The sequence below is a fragment of the Lampris incognitus genome, chromosome 17, assembly GCF_029633865.1.
Source record: "Lampris incognitus isolate fLamInc1 chromosome 17, fLamInc1.hap2, whole genome shotgun sequence".
Lineage (NCBI taxonomy): Eukaryota > Metazoa > Chordata > Actinopteri > Lampriformes > Lampridae > Lampris > Lampris incognitus.
Genome location: NC_079227.1, coordinates 24,802,887 through 24,819,888, shown reverse-complemented (window position 1 = coordinate 24,819,888; position 17,002 = coordinate 24,802,887). Strand labels below are relative to the sequence as shown.

The window sequence follows — 17,002 nt, the reverse complement described above, 5'->3', positions numbered from 1 at the left end:
CACCTGGGACCCCACCGAAAATAGAACACAACGCAGAGCTGATGATGGAAGTGACGGGCGTGCAGCAGGCTGACCAGCAGAGAACAGCATAGGACTGCCCCCGTTACATTAGCTTGCTTCCACCGCGACCCCGGAGAAGCGGCTGAAGATGAATGAATGAAAGTTGCGTTGTAGTGCCACGAAACCGCAGTCAAATTCCATGTAGTGCAAACCTACATGGCCAAAAACATGATTCTGAAATATTTTGACGGATAAATCCAGCCATTATCCAAGCCGCGTATCCCAATCGGGTTCAGGCCAATTGATTTGAATAGGAAAGTCTGTTCTACACTTAACAAAAATATAAACGCAACACTTTTTGTTTTTGCTCCAATTTTTCACGATCTGAAATCAAAGATCTAAGACTTTTTCTATGTACACAAAAGGCCAATTTCTCTCAAATTTTGTTCACAAATTTGTTTAAATCTGTGTAAGTGAGCACTTCTCCTTTGCCGAGATAATCCATCCACCTGACAGGTGTGGCATATCAAGATGCTAATTAGCCAGCATGATTATTGCACAGGTGTGCTTTAGGCTGGTCACAATAAAAGGCCGCTCTAAAATGTGCAGTTTTATCTTGAAAAGGGACATTTATTAGGCACTGAACTATGGGTTTCACAGATATGTGGCGAGGGTGTCAGAAAACCAGTCAGTATCTGGTGTGACCACCATTTGCCTCACATCTCCTTCGTCCAGAGTTAATCAGGTTGTTGATTGTGGCCTGGGGAATGTTGGTCCACTCCTCTTCAATGGCTGTGCGAAGTTGCTGGATATCGGCAGGAACTGGAGCACGCTGTCGTATACACCGATCCAGAGCATCCCAAACATGCTCAACGGGTGCCATGTCCGGTGAGTATGCAGGCCATGCAAGAACTGGTATGTTTTCAGCTTCCAGAAATTGTGTACAGATGCTTGCAACATGGGCCCATGCATGAACATACTGCAACATGAGGTGATGATGGTGGATGAATGGCACAACAGTTGGCCTCAGGATCTCGTCGCGGTATCTCTGCTCATTTAAAATGCACCCGTATTCGTTGTCCGTAGCATATGCCTGCCCATACCCTAACCCCACCGCCATCATGGGCCACTCTATTCACAACGCTGACATCAGCAAACCGCTCACCCCATACACGCTGTCTGCCATCTGCCCGGTACAGTGAAAACCAGGATTCATCCGTGAAGAGAACACTTCTCCAAAGTGCCAGACGCCATGGAAGGTGAGCATTTGCCCACTCAAGTCGGTTATGATAACAAACTGCAGTCAGGTCAAGACCCCGGTGAAGACGACGAGCATGCAGACGAGCTTCCCTGAGACGGTTTCTGACAGTTTGTGCGGAAATTCTTCGGTTATGCAAACCAATTGTTGCATCAGCTGTCCGGGTGGCTGGTCTCAGACAATCTTGCAGGTGAAGATGCCGGATGTGGAGGTCCTGGGCTGGCGTGGTTACACGTGGTCTGCGGTTGAGAGGCCGGTTGGATGTACTGCCAAATTCTCGGAAACTGCTTTGGAGACTGCTTATGGTAGAGAAATGAACATTCAATTCACGGGCAACAGCTCTGGTGGACATTCCTGCAGTCGGCATGCCAATTGCACGCTCCCTCAAAACTTGCGACATCTGTGGCATTGTGCTGTGTGATAAAACTGCACATTTTAGAGGGGGCTTTTATTGTGACCAGCCTAAGGTACACCTGTACAATAACCATGCTGTCTAATCAGCATCTTGGTATGCCACACCTGTCAGATGGATTATTTCGACAAAGGAGAAGTGCTCACTAACACAGATTTGAACAAAATGTGAGAGAAATAGGCCTTTTGTGTACATGGAAAAAGTCTTAGAGCTTTGATTTCAACTCATGAAAAACGGGAGCAAAAACAGACGTGTTGCGTTTATATTTTGGTTCAGTGTATATTTGTGCTTTTGGGCCAAAACACATAACTGAGCAGTATCAAAAGCCATTCAATACTCCTTGAATAAAGCAGCTAATGGAAATCTTGACGTGACAGACTTGCCATTTTCAGAGACCCTGAGCATCTGAGTACTTCCAGGTCATCAAAAGTCAGATAAATTTCTAGCTTGCTATCCTTCACTGCCCAGTAATGTTTTATTGATAAACACATATAGAATTCAAACGGTAGCCTCCAGCTTCAGTAAACGCAAACAGCTGAGTGCTTTTAGCCGTTCCTTGACCTACATGAAGCCTGTGTTGCTGAAGAAAGCAAAATGTGTTATAGACCAGCTCCCAAGGAAAAAAAGAAATAACGGATAAGTAATGAATACATGAGACTTAACGACATAACCTCAAACACACAGCACATGCTGCAGTCAGAACTATAAAGATAATAATCATAACGAGGTTTAAATGCCAGACTGTACTGGGCGACACTGAACTGCTGGCTTCTTCAAGCAGGGAGCAGACTTTGATAAATATAGCAGTGACTTTACCGGGGGCCAACAGTTGCACCCTTCTGTTCCTTAGACCTGAGGATGTTCCAGTGCCAGAAAGCTCGGGGCCATCAGACATCAACCTGTCGGAAAACTTGGGACAAAGTACGATATTCTCGGTCAATGGATGCCTGCAGAGCACACCAGCAACTTCTGATCCTATGAGAAGCCTCCAGCTGCAGCAGCTCCGTCTGGAGACCTCCGTCCCCAGACAGTTCTGCGCTCAGACAAGCCAATCATGTGCCGAGAACTCGTTGCTGCGTAACACGATAAACACCTGCTTCATAACGTCACACCGGGGGGCTTCCAAGATGGCGGCTTGAACGGATGTCCTTTTCCAAGCTGTCGCACCAAACCTTTACAAATAATAGGAGAAATAACTGTTTATAGGCTACTTACATTTTACCTTTTAGTTCACACAAGGTTCAGAAACCTTAACGAGGACAACACCGTTCTCTCGTGACCGAAAAAGATCCACGAAAGGGACGAAAGAGACCACTGCAGCCAGAGTCCGAAATTCACTTTTTGGCTTACCAGCCAAGGGGACTGGTAGAGGAAAAAAATCTACAGGCCAAGCTTCTTTTTTTTTACCGGCCAAAATAATTAGTAGCCTTCTTTGTGCCATACAAACGTTTTCAGTACATATCGATGAGAGAATAAGGTATTGTGTTGAATAAGAGCTTTTAAAAATGCAGATTTGAAGCAAAAAATATTTTTATGTAAAATTAGTCAATGGTTAAATGATAAAATGTTACAAGTATGATTTCATGTTTTATTTGCAGTATTGTAACGACTCGAGTGCTCCACATGCCCGTCCCGAGTCCCAGACTACTTCTCACTCTACAGCAGCCACTCTCTTTGCACCGTCCATGAAGTCTGGCCTCCTGCTCCATCTGGTGCCACAGATCAACAGCACTGGTAGGGTCATACTCCCTGAGCTCGGGAGATGACAGCTGCACCATCAGTAGATCCGAGAGTGTGACTGAGTTGAGGTTTTTTTTTTTTAAATCATTTATATTTCTGATTTTTCCTCCCAATTTAGTGGCCAATCGATCCCTATTTTAGTTCAGACACCCGCCCTCGTACTGCACGCGTTCGCCAACCGCATCTCTCCGGCCGGCAGTCTCGAAGGAGACGCCTCGCGGCAAATCAAGGCCGAACCACTGCTTTTTCTGACACACCCAGAGACGCGTTCATGTGACGAACACAAGCCGACTCTTTGTGTTTTTATTTCTTGTTCTATCTCTGAATGCCAGGGGCTTAAGAGATCATGTCAAAGGTAATGCCTTATTTTTGTTTACAAAACGTTTCAACGCTGGTTTTTGTATTTTTTTCAGGAGTCCCATTCTCTTCCTAGAGATGCCACTTTTTGGACATGACAATAGGGCAACGATATATGGTTATCTTTTGGAACAGAAAGATCTGCAGGGGTCTCATCTTTGAAAAATAATTAGGATGGTGCTATTTTGGTCTGTGAGTGTGACCCAGAGAGTAATTTCATCTGCGAAGTCTTAAGCTGCTTCAGTACTACCCCTATCATAACAAATATCGATGGGTACAATTCAAAGTCCAGTAATGATGTCCTACTAATGGACCTAGAATGCAAGCTTAAACTGTGGCTATCCAGGTGCTTACTTGCTAATAGACTTTAATGTTGTTTTAGACGAAGCTGTTGACAGGTGGCCCCCATGTCAAAGTTCTAATCAAAATTCCTCTTTAAAGCTGTTCATGGATAGAGCTGATATTGTAGATGTATGGAGAGAGGAATTTAAAACTGACAGAGTTTATACTTGGAGCAACAGGGGTGGCTCTAGTCTAGAATATCACTTGGATTACTGGCTTGTTTCTAAAAACTTGCCTAAGGACTTGAGTACAGTGAAGGTGATGGCAACTCCACTTACAGACCACAAAGCCATCTACATTAATGTCAGACTTGTCTGGTTATTATAAGAAGTGCTCATTCTGGAAAATGAATAAATCTGTTAAATCGTGCTATTGTTAAAATGGAATAGGAACGGATCATTACCTTTTATTGGAAGAAAGCATAAGCTGAGGGATTGGTTGGTTGTAATTGGAAGCTCCTAAAATATGAAAGTGGTAAATATTTAAGGCGGTATGGAAGTGATTATGCCAAAGGCTGACACGCCATGGAGGAGAAGGTGGTTTCTGAAATTGCTTCCCTCACTAATTTGCCACCAGAGGAAGTGAATGATAAACTCATCCTTAGGCTTGCAGAGTTGCAGATGACTTGTATAGAGAGGGCTGAGGGGGCTTTATAAGATCCAGGTTGAAATGGCTGGAACATGGAGAGCAAATGTCAGCTTCTTTTTTTTTTTAATTAGAAAAGCAAAGAGCAAAATATAATATTTTGTCACAGTTAAAAATAATGGGTCTTTTATGTCTGTGAATGTTCTCATTCATCCAGGTCATGGTTATCCAAAGGAATTGAATCAAGTGCAACTGGACTTGGTTATATATCTGTGAAGATGTTTCGCCTCTCATCCAAGAGGCTTCCTCAGTTCGTGCCTTTCTGACTAGACCAAGCTAGTCTGACTGGCTGGTGATGAAACTCAGATATTTATCCTCTTTGGAGTCGTTATCCTAGCTATTGATGTCAATGGCTCTTTTGTGTTCCGATTTTAAGCAGCGGCAGTCGTTGGGGGTGTTAGTTTCGACTTTGTTAGTGGTCCATTCAATGGTCATGAGTCGTTGGAGCCGTTAGTGACCGACTGTTGTTCTTGGAGGCTAAGCTTTTGAGTCTCCTGGGTAGAGATGAAAGGACGGCATTGTAAGTGGGAGATAGGTGGTGTCGCAGACCTCTTCCTCTGCTGAGGGATGGTTTTTCCAGTTTCGCATAGATGGCTTCCTTCACCCCTCTTTCAAACCATCTATCTTCCCTGTCCAAAAACGACTCATGACCACTGGATGGAGCACTAACGAAGTCGAAACTAACACCTCCAACGAAAAACTAAACTAAAATATGGGACAACTCAAAGGTACAGAGAGGGGTGAGTACGGAGGACATTGTGATCTGTAGCGAGATTAGGGTGCAGGTTGAGGAGAGCCTGGAGAGGTGGAGGTATGCACTGGAGAAAAGAGGAATGAAAGTCCGTAGGAGCAAGACGGAATACCTATGCATGAATGAGGGTGGACAGTGGAATGGTGAGGATGCAAGGAGTGGAGGTGACGAAGGCATACGAGTTTAAATACTTGGGGTCAACTGTTCAAAGTAACGTGGAGCGCAGAACAAAGATGAAGAACAGAGTGCAGACAGGGTGGATTGGGTAGAGAAGAGTGTTAGGAGTGATTTGTGACAGAAGGGTAGCAGCAAGAGTTAAAGGGAAGGTTGACAAGATGGTTGTGAGACCAGCTATGTTATATGGTTTGGAGACAGTGACACTGTCGAAAAGATAGGAGACGTAGCTGGAGGTGGCAGAGTTGAAGATGCTAAGATTTTCATTGGAAATGACGGAGGACAGGATTAGGAACGGATTATATTAGAGGGACAGCTCAAGTTGGATGGTTTGGAGACAAATCAAGAGGCAAGCTTGAAATGGCTTGGACGTGTGGAGGGGAGATGCTGTGTATATTGGGTGAAGGATGCTGAATATGGAGCTGCCAGGGAGGAGGAAAAGAGGCAGGCCAAAGGAGGTTTATGGATGTGGTGAGAGAGGACATGCAAGTAGCTGGTGTGACAGAGGAAGATGCAGAAGACGGGAAGAAATGGAAACAGATGATCCGCTGTGGCGACCCCTAACGGGAGCAGCTGAAAGTAGTAGTAGTATTGTATATCCATCCATCCATTATCTTAACCGCTTGGAGCATATTCCAGCAGTCATTGGTTGGCAGGCGGGGAGACACCCTGGACAGGCCGCCAGGCCATCACAGGGCCGACACACATACACAGGCACCCTTTCATTCCAAGGGACAGTTTAGTACGGCCATTTCACCTGACCTACATGTCTTTGGACTGTGGGAGGAAACCGAGCCTCCGGAGGAAACCCACGCAGACACGGGGAGAACATGCAAACTCCATACAGAGGACGACCCGGGATGATCCACCAAGGTTGGACTACCCCGGGGCTCAAACCCAGTACCTTCTTTGCTGTGAGGCAACTGAGCTGTAACCACTGCGCCACCGCGATTATTTATTTTTATATATATTATCTGAACCGCTTATCCTGCTCTCAGGGTCGCGGGGATGCTGGAGCCTATCCCAGCAGTAATTGGGCGGTAGGCGGGCGGCGGGAGACACCCTGGACAGGGCGGCAGGCCATCACACAGAGCCCCCACACACACACACACACACACACACACACGGAAAATTTAGTATGGCCAATTCACCGAGGAGCCTCCAGCTGCAACAGCTCCGGGGGCGGAGGTCTCCAGACGGAGCTGCTGTAGTCCTATAGGGACAATCGATGGCGTGTACAGAAGATGGCTGAGGATGTGGCGCCCCTCAGCCCATTGATGTTTCTCTACCACTGAGGTGATGGTGACTTGTGCTTCTCCTATAGCTAGGGGCACATGTTAGCGAAGATGGATCTCAAATTGTCAAACATACAGTTTCCTTCTCTGGATGATGTGTGTTGAAATAGTCATTTAAGAGGATTATTCACCCATACTCATGGTTTATCATTTTTTGATGCCTCAAAGAATATTTACATCACATAAAATTTCATGTTTGCCTTCTGTCAAATTTGCATCTTAATGATGTCCTAAATAATATGTCAATACTGACATTTTGTTCTCTGTCAGGTCGTTATCTGGGGTAACAGCATTGTTTCTACAGTGCCCCGGCTTACATCTATCATAAAGTTAACACACGGGGTCACTCCTCCCATTTCAACATCCTTCTGACGAACATTTCTCCCCGTTTATTTGTCATTTTGTCACTTGGTCTTGAGCTCAAACCCTGTGAGGACCTCTGGCATCTTATTTTATATATTATACATATTATTAAAGCTTTACCGAAGGAGATCATAGACCACGGGTTGGGAAACAAACCACTAAAATGGGGGGGGGGGTGGCATTGCAACTTAATTAGCTGTGCTTATGGTTCAAGAAAAAGAGAACTATAAGAGCCGTCAAATTGTAAACCACGCCGAAAGCAAAGCAATTCAGGTTGATTTTTGTGATTCAAGAGGTTCAAGATGCAAACGTTTATTTGTCACATGCTTCACATACAAGTAGGCAGTGAATTTATTTATTTTCCATGTTGCTACAGATTGGGACAACTCCAGATGGGGTGGAAGGAACACCTGCATGTTCTCGGTACTCCGTAGCACCTAGCGGTTCTAGGTCTGGTTTATGATGACTGTACTTTGGCAGTAGATAAGCCATTTAATGGAAATGGAGGGGCGTTGTGGTTGCGGAACAAGCCCTTTCGCGTGCCACCGCGGAAGAGGGGCTTCTCTCGTGCGTCGCGGTTGCCAGGGGAGGAGCCAACACGTCACAGGACACCGTGGCTCTGGCTTTAGTTCAGTCAGACGCCGGGGAGCAGCAGCCGGACGGGCGCGTGCACCTGCCACCACCACCACGGGAAAATTTGGTTTTACCCCCCCCCGATGGGAAAAGGGAAACAGGCCCAAATAAACTGACCAGGTCGCTCGGGTTGCAGCGCGTTAGCCGACTGAAAAATGCTGGCAGACACGATGTTGGAGGAGGGATTCGACATGAAGGAAGAGGAGATGTGGTACGACAAGAAGGACCTTGAACATGGTAAATTAACCCGCTCGGATCAGCGCACGCGGGGGGGGGGGGGGGTTCATCAACTTAATGATAACGAGGTCGCCTATTCTCTATTGTTTAGAAAGGGGTTAGTTTTAAGTGTGGACGGATTGCTAGAAGGGCAGGTGTCGTGCAGGACACCCGCACCGACTGCGGCAAATTGAGGAGCTCAAATGTGATGGATTGGTGCCGCCGTGGTTTCTCTCTATTGCAAGTATCAGGCAATAGCCTGGGTTTTTGTGAACATAAAAAACCGAAATGCTTCTCTGTCTGCTAATGAAGTTGGGGATAGCTGCCTTGCATGGTGTATCTTTTTATTGAATTAACAAAACCTAACGAAGCAGTCCCAGCAGGTAGCTCCTCTACAATTACTGGTGCCCTTCCCATGCTGTCCTCTATGAATAAACCATCACCCCTGAGGCAGGGGCTCTTAAATACTTATGGATTTGTCTTGACATTGATGGGCTCTCTTTTGCCCCCCTGCAGACCTACACCTGGCAGCTGAACTGGGCAAGACCCTCCTGGAACGCAACAGGGAACTGGAGCAGGGGCTGCAGAAGATGTACTCCACCAACCAAGAACAGCTGCTGGAGATTGAGGTACACGTCTCAGTAATGGTCTATCATCTGCCTTGACTTGCAGACTACCTGTCCTGCAGCCACCTGTCCGGCTGCTGGCATAACCCAGCTACCCGTGATGTACCTATCAAAATCCATCCACACTGGTGTATTGGTCAAGTTATAATTGATTTGCTGGGCTTTGGAAGCTCCTTGTCCCCACTTTCAAAAGAAACAACGGTACAGTGTTTGCCTCTTTCTTTCGAAGGATCAACGAAAACACACGCTTGGGATTTAAAAGAAAAATGCTACTGACTTCCTGCTATGGTTGTTGAACCATATCAGTTTAAGTCACACACCAGGCAATCAACTTGAATTAAGGCACATTAAAGAGTTCTTATCTTCACCCAAACAATGTAAAACCTGCTAAATGCTAGTTCCTCCCTTTCATCGCGTGTAGAGAACTAGTAAGGGAGTGACACAGGCAGGTTTTCCAACACGCCTTTGATCAAAACACGAATTGCGAGGTTTTATTTTTAACGAACGCTGTTGAGAACTGAAGATAATTTAGGTTTTGCAGTTCCCACATTGTGCCTGTAGTGGTTAATGGTTGATTGTGTGGTCAGCAGGAGCCTCTCGTGTCTAGGAAGGATCTCATTTCAGTTTACCCCCAGTAGAGTCGGCCCAGCGTGTCTGGCTTTAAGCCCCCAACCCGCCCCCACCACACACACACACCATGGAAACAGTCCTGACAGACAAATTTAATCTCCCGGGGGGGATCAGCAGACTGAGGCCCATGTGGACTTGTGACATCACAGGTTTGAGTCCTCAGCGCATGACTTTTGTTTCCTGTCAATCACAATCTCCCTCCCCACGTTTTCTGTCACTCTCCATGCTGTAGTGTAAAACAAAGGAGAGATGCCATGAAATCAACAGCCAACGAAGACGGTTAAGTCCATCCTGTGACTTCAGAGTCAGTTTCTTGGGCCTTCACTGCCGTTTTCCCTACCATGCATGGATGTGTATGATGTTGTGATTACTTGTAACTTGCTATCAAAAGTCGGGAGGAATATATCGAAGGCATGTGCTCTTTCTATCCAAACGTACCTCCTGAGCAAGTGAAAGGGTCTCTTGGGGCTGTTTCTGGTGTGATGGCTCCTTTTAAAAAGAGGGACTCCAGTCAAGGAGTGTGGACATGGAGAATTCAATCCAATTATGTACTTTAAAGAATACTGGCATATGAAGGCAAGTTTGCCACAGGATCAGGCATTGGATTGGTGTGTGTGGTGTCTCTTGGCTGTTCTCTTATTCTTATCTTAATGTTCTACATGCATATACGTGCATGTCAGGGTTGAACTGCTGCTTGTCTGGAAACAATGTGCAAACTTAACCTCATTGCACATAGACACAAGACTTCTGGAAGCACACTAGGCACAAAAAAACAAAACAAAAACAAACTACCACACTGAGGTTACAGTACAGAGGTAATATTTAAACAGAAAATAGTAGACTTTCCAATGCATTCCTTAGTTTGACATTGAACTATTGTCCTCATGGAAGGTCTGGTTAGTGTTTTGCTCTCTGTTGAGCTGGCAAATTAGATGACCAAAGGTTCAAAGTCCTCCAATACTACTGATAAGATTAACTGTCCTTAAGGAGGAAGAAAGGAGGGGTGCACATTTAGGCTATTATGTAATATCGATTAACACTGTTTTGTATGCGTGTGTGTCTCCCTCCAAGGTTGCTCTGTTGATATGAGAAAGTGAAGCTGTTGGGAGACAAAGTCTTAATGGGGAGCAATCTGACCATAAATTGCCTCTATATTTCCTTAATTCACACTTCCTATAGTGTTTTAAAGCAGGAAGAAAAAAAAGTATCAAGAGGTCAGACAGGCAAGCAGGTAGTGACAAAGAGTTTAGTAGTAGGATGGTTTCAATGCAATGCATCTTTCACTGAAGGTGATGACGCATTGACTTTGCTTATGCTGCTGGATACCTATGAACTGCCCCATTATGTGATTGTCTCACATCTGCTGATACTGGCCTTTCTTCATCCCCATCCACACTCACCTCTCTTCACATCTCCTCCCAGTACCTGACCAAGCAGGTGGACCTCCTGCGACAGGTGAATGACCAGCATGCCAAGGTGTATGAGCAGTTGGACATGTCTGCCAGAGAGCTGGAGCAGAACAACCACAAGCTGCACCTGGACAACAAGGCTGCCCAGCAGAAGATCGAGGGGTAAGGCAGGACACCGGGTTGTGGATTTCATAAACCATGATGAAAATAAGGGTTTGTGAACCCTGTTTGTTTGGGGGGCATGGCACTGGAAGGCACCAGAGTGCAACATTTTTGGTGTTGTGGGGAGAAAAAAAAACTATTCAGGAATCATAACAATTTCCCACTTATCATTCTAATGTGGAAAAGGGACACGTTTCTCCCAAAGCTTTCATTTTCAGCTTGAGGTGCTTTAGCTAGCCACACAATAAAGACAGACTGGAAACAAAAACACAAGGAGTAATGCCTTTTGTGAAGTTGGCTGTAAATGGCCATAGCAAAAACGGCTGACAAAAGGCACTCAGAAGGAGAAGCTTACTGCACACAAGGCACATCAAGTAAAGGGAGGTGCGATGAAGTGTTGATGGGCAGCAACATATGCACACGTCCATTCAGATTTCCTCTGCCTTTTTCTAATATAAGGAGCAGGCGCGGTGTTCAATAGATCGTTGCAACATTTTGCAATGAGAGCAAAACTTTTAAAATATTTCTGGACTTAATATGTCCCTGCTGTATCATTCTTGTTGCTCTCTCCTTGTGTAGGCTTACAGAAACTGTGGAGGGGCTGCAGACCCAGGTTGAGGAGCTGCAGCATGAGATAGAGGAACTGAAGACCAGCCCTCCTAAACCCCAAAGCAAACCTGACAAAGAGATGTGGCGACCCCACGGCACCCAAAGCGTGTCCTGCCTAAAAGAGTTGCAAAATGCACGCGGGTTAGTTCACGCTAATAAAAGCTTGTTGGGCTAAATGGAAAGGCAAAAACGTTCTAGGGTATTGTCTTGATGCATGCTCAATAATCCGGGTGATGAAATCACAGAAAGTTGAATCAGTTCATCTGGACACATTTACTGGGAGAATCGTTTCATCACTCATCTAAGTGACTCCTTAAGTCTCAACTGATTACAGGTATCCCCACTCTTATAAACGGCACAGATGCATGTGAAGAGGGAACGACCATCCCTGAACCGGAGGGGGGCTAAGAGTACATCTGTCACCATTTTACAATGCTGTGATTGCAACTGGTCATTGTAACTCTAGTTAATGGTCAGGGTAATTTGCATATGAAACTAATCATTGGTTTCAGTTGTTATGCCACTGTATTGTTTATAAGGGTGGGGATACCTGCAGTCAGTTGAGACTGAAGAGGTAATTTAGGTGAGTGATGAAACGTTTCTCCCAATAAATGTTGGGTCCAGATGAACTGATTCAACTCTGTTATTCTTGAGTAGTGCACAGTTAAGCATGTCACCAAATAAATGGGCTTCATCAGTCCATCTCCTTCTGAAAGGAGATAATGCATTTGACTCAGCAAAGCATTTTTCCTGTATTTTAGGTGGTAGGGAAACTAATAGGAGTATAGAGTAGGGAGAAGCAGAAGGAAAGGTCCTGGCAGCATTGAATCCCTGGCCTGCAAGTGTACCTGAAGTGGACACAAACTTCGCTCAGCATTTGGACAACATTTGGGCCTATGACACATTCCCTCTCCATGGGATTACAAATTTTGGCACTGTTCCTGAACGAGAGGCCCTGTGTAAGTCTTAGCTTCAAGAATGAAGTCCTGTGCCAAATCCTACTGGCATTAGTTCTACTCTATACGCACTAACCCTACGTCCTGGCATTTGAACAAGTCCACCTGAAAGCAGTTCTACTCTCGTATCATCATGTGTTCTTCCAGCCTGGACCGTCTGAACTGATGGAGGGTTGTTTTTTGTGTTGTTGTCTTAGTCTCTCTCTGTGTAATCCAACCAGGGCTGCTACTCACACTATCCAGGGTCAAATCATGGAAGTCACACTGATTAAAAAATGGCTGAGTAACCTGTTACAGTATATAGCTCCAACGCCGAGGTCATAGTCCAGAGCATGTCTCGCTATCACCCCCACTTCAGTCAATATTGATCCTTCACCTAAATGCTAAGCTCCTCATTGATATCATCTTGATTCTTAGTACAGTAGTGTTTTACATAACATGATAGTGCTATCATTAGCCTAGCTTTGTTTTGGGTTTTTTATGAACTAATCTTTCAACTGTGTTCTTGTTATTATCAAGTGTGTTTTCAGTGTTGTCCCTTGTCAGTTATGGTAATCTTATTTATTTCTCTAATGGCCTTTAGACACACACTCAATTAAGAATTTGCTGGGCGTCCGGATAGCGGTATATTCCGTTGCCTACCAACATGGGGATCACCGGTTTGAATCCCCGTGTTACCTCCGGCTTGATCGGGCATCCCTACAGACACAATTGGCCATGTCTGTGGGTATGTGTCCTGGTCGCTGCACTAGCGCCTCCTCTGGTTGGTCAGAGCGCCTGTCCGGGGGGGGGGGGGGGGATAGTGTTATCCTCCCACGTGCTACGTTCCCCTGGTGAAACTCCTCACTGTAAGGTGAAAAGAAGCGGCTGGCGACTCCTCCACGTGTATCGGAGGAGGCATGTTATAGTCTGCAGCCCTCCCCGGATCAGCAGATGGGGTGGAGCAGTGACTGGGACAGTTGAGAACAGTAGGGTAATTGGCCGGATACAATTGTGATGAAAATGGGGGGAAATAAAAAAAAAAAAAAACTTGCTACTGATCATAGATAGCATCCTAGCAGCTCAGTTGGTTAAGGTCTACACCGGATTGGCAGTGTCAAGAGTTTGAACCGGGATTTTTTCCCTCCTTTTTCTCCCCAATTTTACCTAGCCAATTACCCCACTCTTCCGAGCTGTCCCAGTCACTGCTCCACCCCTCTGCTGAGCCAGGGAGGGTTACAGACTACCACATGCCTGCTCCGATACATGTGGAGTCGCTAGCTGCTTCTTTTTACCTGACAGATAGGAGTTTTGCCAGGGGGACGTAGCACATGGGAGGATCACGCTATTTCCCCCTCCCCCCTGAACAGGCGCCCCAATTGACCAGAGGAGGCGTTAGTGCAGTGACAGGACACATACCCACATATGGCTTCCCACCTGCAGACATGGCCAACTGTGTCTGTAGGGATGCCCAACCAAGCAGGAGGTAACATGGGGATTCGAACCAGCGATCCCTGTGTTGGTAGGCAACGGAATAGACCACCACACCACTCGGACGCCCAAACCAGCCTTTTGACCTCTGTTACATCGTTTGTGTTTCTCTTTCTCTCTCTCTTGCTCTCACTCTTTTGTGTCTACTTTCCCTCTCCACTGAATACTGTCTCAAGAAATAGTAGTGCAAAATCTACAGTGCTAAAGATAACTCTGAAATACTCTGGAAAAAATTTAATTCTTGATTGCCTTGTGAGGTTATTGTTAGGTAGAAAATGTTTGTCATTGCAAATCCTGTTTAGTTGATGCTGCGATATCAAAGGCAGTGACATGACTCTCCGTGTCTCATTCCTGTTTGCCTCTGACCCTACACAGGTACTCTGATCATGATCCTGATGAGCTGTCTGTGCCCTCTGACCTCTCGTGGCATGAGGAGCAGCAGGCGTCACTACGGCGATCCCTCCGCTCCCTACAGACCAAGCTTGCCAATGAGCGTGCTTGGAGGGAGGAAGCAGAGCGAGAGGCCAACCTGCTAGCTGGCGAAAATTCAGCCTTGGAGCAGCAACTAGGAGTGATGGAGGGTTGTCGGGTAGGTTGTACAAACTTTTCTCACTGACGTGTTTGTCTGTGCACAGATGCAGACAAAGTGACTCAGTGATTCAAGTGAGACGACAGATCTGTGGCTTTTGATCTCAAGTTTAAAACTGTATTTGCTATTAAACTTTTAGAAAAAAATGAGCAGAACACATGACATAAAAGTATGCATGGTGGTGCAAAAGCACCATATCCAATCCAGTTGCAAAGTACATTATAGTCCAAAAGTCAGGCAAGGACAAATTCAAGTCCATGTGTTAACTTGTAGTATATAACATAAAAGTCCTGTCAGTGGTGGCAGCACAGGCACATTTTGCCATATTTCACTGTCATTGCAGTCATCATTGACTTATCAGCCTGGAGCTTGGCCAAGTCATTGTTGGTCCCTATGAAACAACACACCAGTGTAAGACTCAAAGTTCAGTCTGTGTGTCAGTTCTTACGCAACACCTTTGGTCAGTTTTCTACATACCTCTTTTTTCTTATTATTTTCAGGCTAGATTAACTGAGCTTGAGTGTGAGGCTGAGGAGCTGCGTCAGCTCTGGAGAGCAGAGTCCTCGGCTAAATCCAGGAAGCCGGCCATCACTCGCACGCAAGCGGCCAACTGTGTTCTTCTCAGCCCCGAGGAGGAGGAAGAAAGCGAGGGAGAGGTGACGGGGGTGAAAAGCCCACGGGCCATGAAGCACCACGGCAGCAAGAAGCCACTTGAGGCGAAATGGGATCCTGACACTCTCGACAGGATCCTGGACCACGAGCGCTCCTGTGTGCGCCGCTCCGAGGTGGTGAAGTACCGCGGCATATCCCTGCTCAATGAGGTCGACGCCCAGTACAGTGCCTTGCAGGTGAAATATGATGAGCTTTTGCGCCGCCACCAACTGGGGGAGCAAGGTAAGGACGGGGAGGCGCAGAGCCACAAGGCCGTCCAGACCACCTCGGCACTCCTGCCGGCCCGCTTCATGCCAGTCTTCCAAAGCCAAGCCACGGGGACGGACGCGGTGGACATCGGGGATGACTTTCACCAGCCAGAGTACAAGGAGTTGTTCAAGGAAATCTTCACCTGCATTCGCAAAACCGTAGAGGACCTGAGTCAGAACAGGGTGAATCCCCCGGCTGTTGAAGTCACTCCTCTTTTGCATTAGTTACTAAAGTTAAAAAAAAAACTTTCTGTGGGATGTTTTTCATCTAAAGTGAGCCGAGATCCTGAGCTGAAACGAGTGCTAAACTCGGTATTTTGAACTCAACCCCACGACAAGGAAAGAATCTTAGTTAAGTGTCCTGGAGCCCACTCTGCGTTGTTAGTTCATGACTGGTTAATACCATCCAAAGGGCTTTATAGTTTTGAGTGACGTGGGGAATTATAGGAAGGCTAACACCACCAGCTGAAATGTGGAATATGACACATTTTGCACAGAAACACCAGTGCCTAATGCTGTTGACTGTACAATCACTCTACCTCCCTCACACAGCCCTACTGGAGCCACAGCAGACAAGCTCCTAAAGGAAAAAAAAAACTTTCCGTAGCATAGCACTTTTAAATAACACATCGGCAATTGATAAGCTATGTCTTTTTCTTTCTTTTTTAACTCGATGTCCTTGCTTCCCCATGTAAACTTAATGCACCATTCTTTGCAACCAGAAGAGAAAAGTAGCAGACACTACCTGGTGGTTGTTTTGCCTGCACCTATATGGCAAACTAATGCATGAATTACCTCTATCTTCAGGTGCAGCTAGACTCCACTATATATATATATATATATATACATACATACACACAGTTTGAATTGCATCATCCGAACCAAAACCTGGCGATTTCTATGGTGCTCAAGTAAAAAGTTTTCTGTGGTTGCAATGTCTTGCTAAAAAGGTTGCTTGATTAGAGTACAGTCACTTTAGTTGGCTGACTGAATGTAGTGCGAAGGAAATCCTTGTTTACCAAAATACAATTTCTCTGTGCACTTGATGCTTTGGTATGTTGTAACCCTCAAAGCAGCCTGTCAGTGTATCAGCAGGTAACTTGAATGTCTCATAGAGGCTTTTCCAAGCCAGTTCTCTCCTTGATGCGTAGCCTAGTTTCTCGTTGCCTATTGTATGTGTAGCCCCGTTGTGCTTGATAATGTACACAGTTTGTAGATTTTACTGTAAAATGTCATTAAGATGCACTTTAGAAATTGCACAGGGATTATCAGTGCTTTTGTTTTAATAATGTGATGTATTAATTATCTAGAAAAACACCTTTCAAAGGGATGTATATTATTTTAAATGCAGAAATGTGAATGTTTTTAACCTGTTAAAACAATTTGCCATGTCCATTTCTATTGTTATCCTGCAGTATAAAACATCCAAGACAGCAAGAGACCAT

General features: G+C 45.6%; 1 protein-coding gene across 1 annotated transcript; it reads left to right on the top strand.

Annotated features, from left to right (window-relative positions):
- The first annotated feature begins 7,987 nt into the window (after positions 1–7,987).
- Positions 7,988–15,919, top strand: LOC130127972 (cerebellar degeneration-related protein 2-like). Its single transcript, XM_056297681.1, has 6 exons — positions 7,988–8,207; positions 8,703–8,815; positions 10,865–11,013; positions 11,593–11,763; positions 14,424–14,637; positions 15,138–15,919. Exons 1-6 carry the CDS (start codon positions 8,126–8,128, stop codon positions 15,780–15,782), a joined length of 1,374 nt encoding a protein of 457 aa, XP_056153656.1. The 5' UTR covers positions 7,988–8,125; the 3' UTR covers positions 15,783–15,919.
- Positions 15,920–17,002: the final 1,083 nt, after the last annotated feature.

What these genes read in the sequence shown, in the direction of transcription:
- LOC130127972 (XM_056297681.1), top strand. Translation starts at nt 8,126, where the DNA reads ATGCTGGCAGACACGATGTTGGAGGAGGGATTCGACATGAAGGAAGAG. An exon ending in AACAGCTGCTGGAGATTGAG is followed by an intron (nt 8,816 to 10,864) that starts GTACACGTCTCA and finishes ATCTCCTCCCAG; the next exon opens with TACCTGACCAAGCAGGTGGA. An exon ending in GAGTGATGGAGGGTTGTCGG is followed by an intron (nt 14,638 to 15,137) that starts GTAGGTTGTACA and finishes TATTATTTTCAG; the next exon opens with GCTAGATTAACTGAGCTTGA.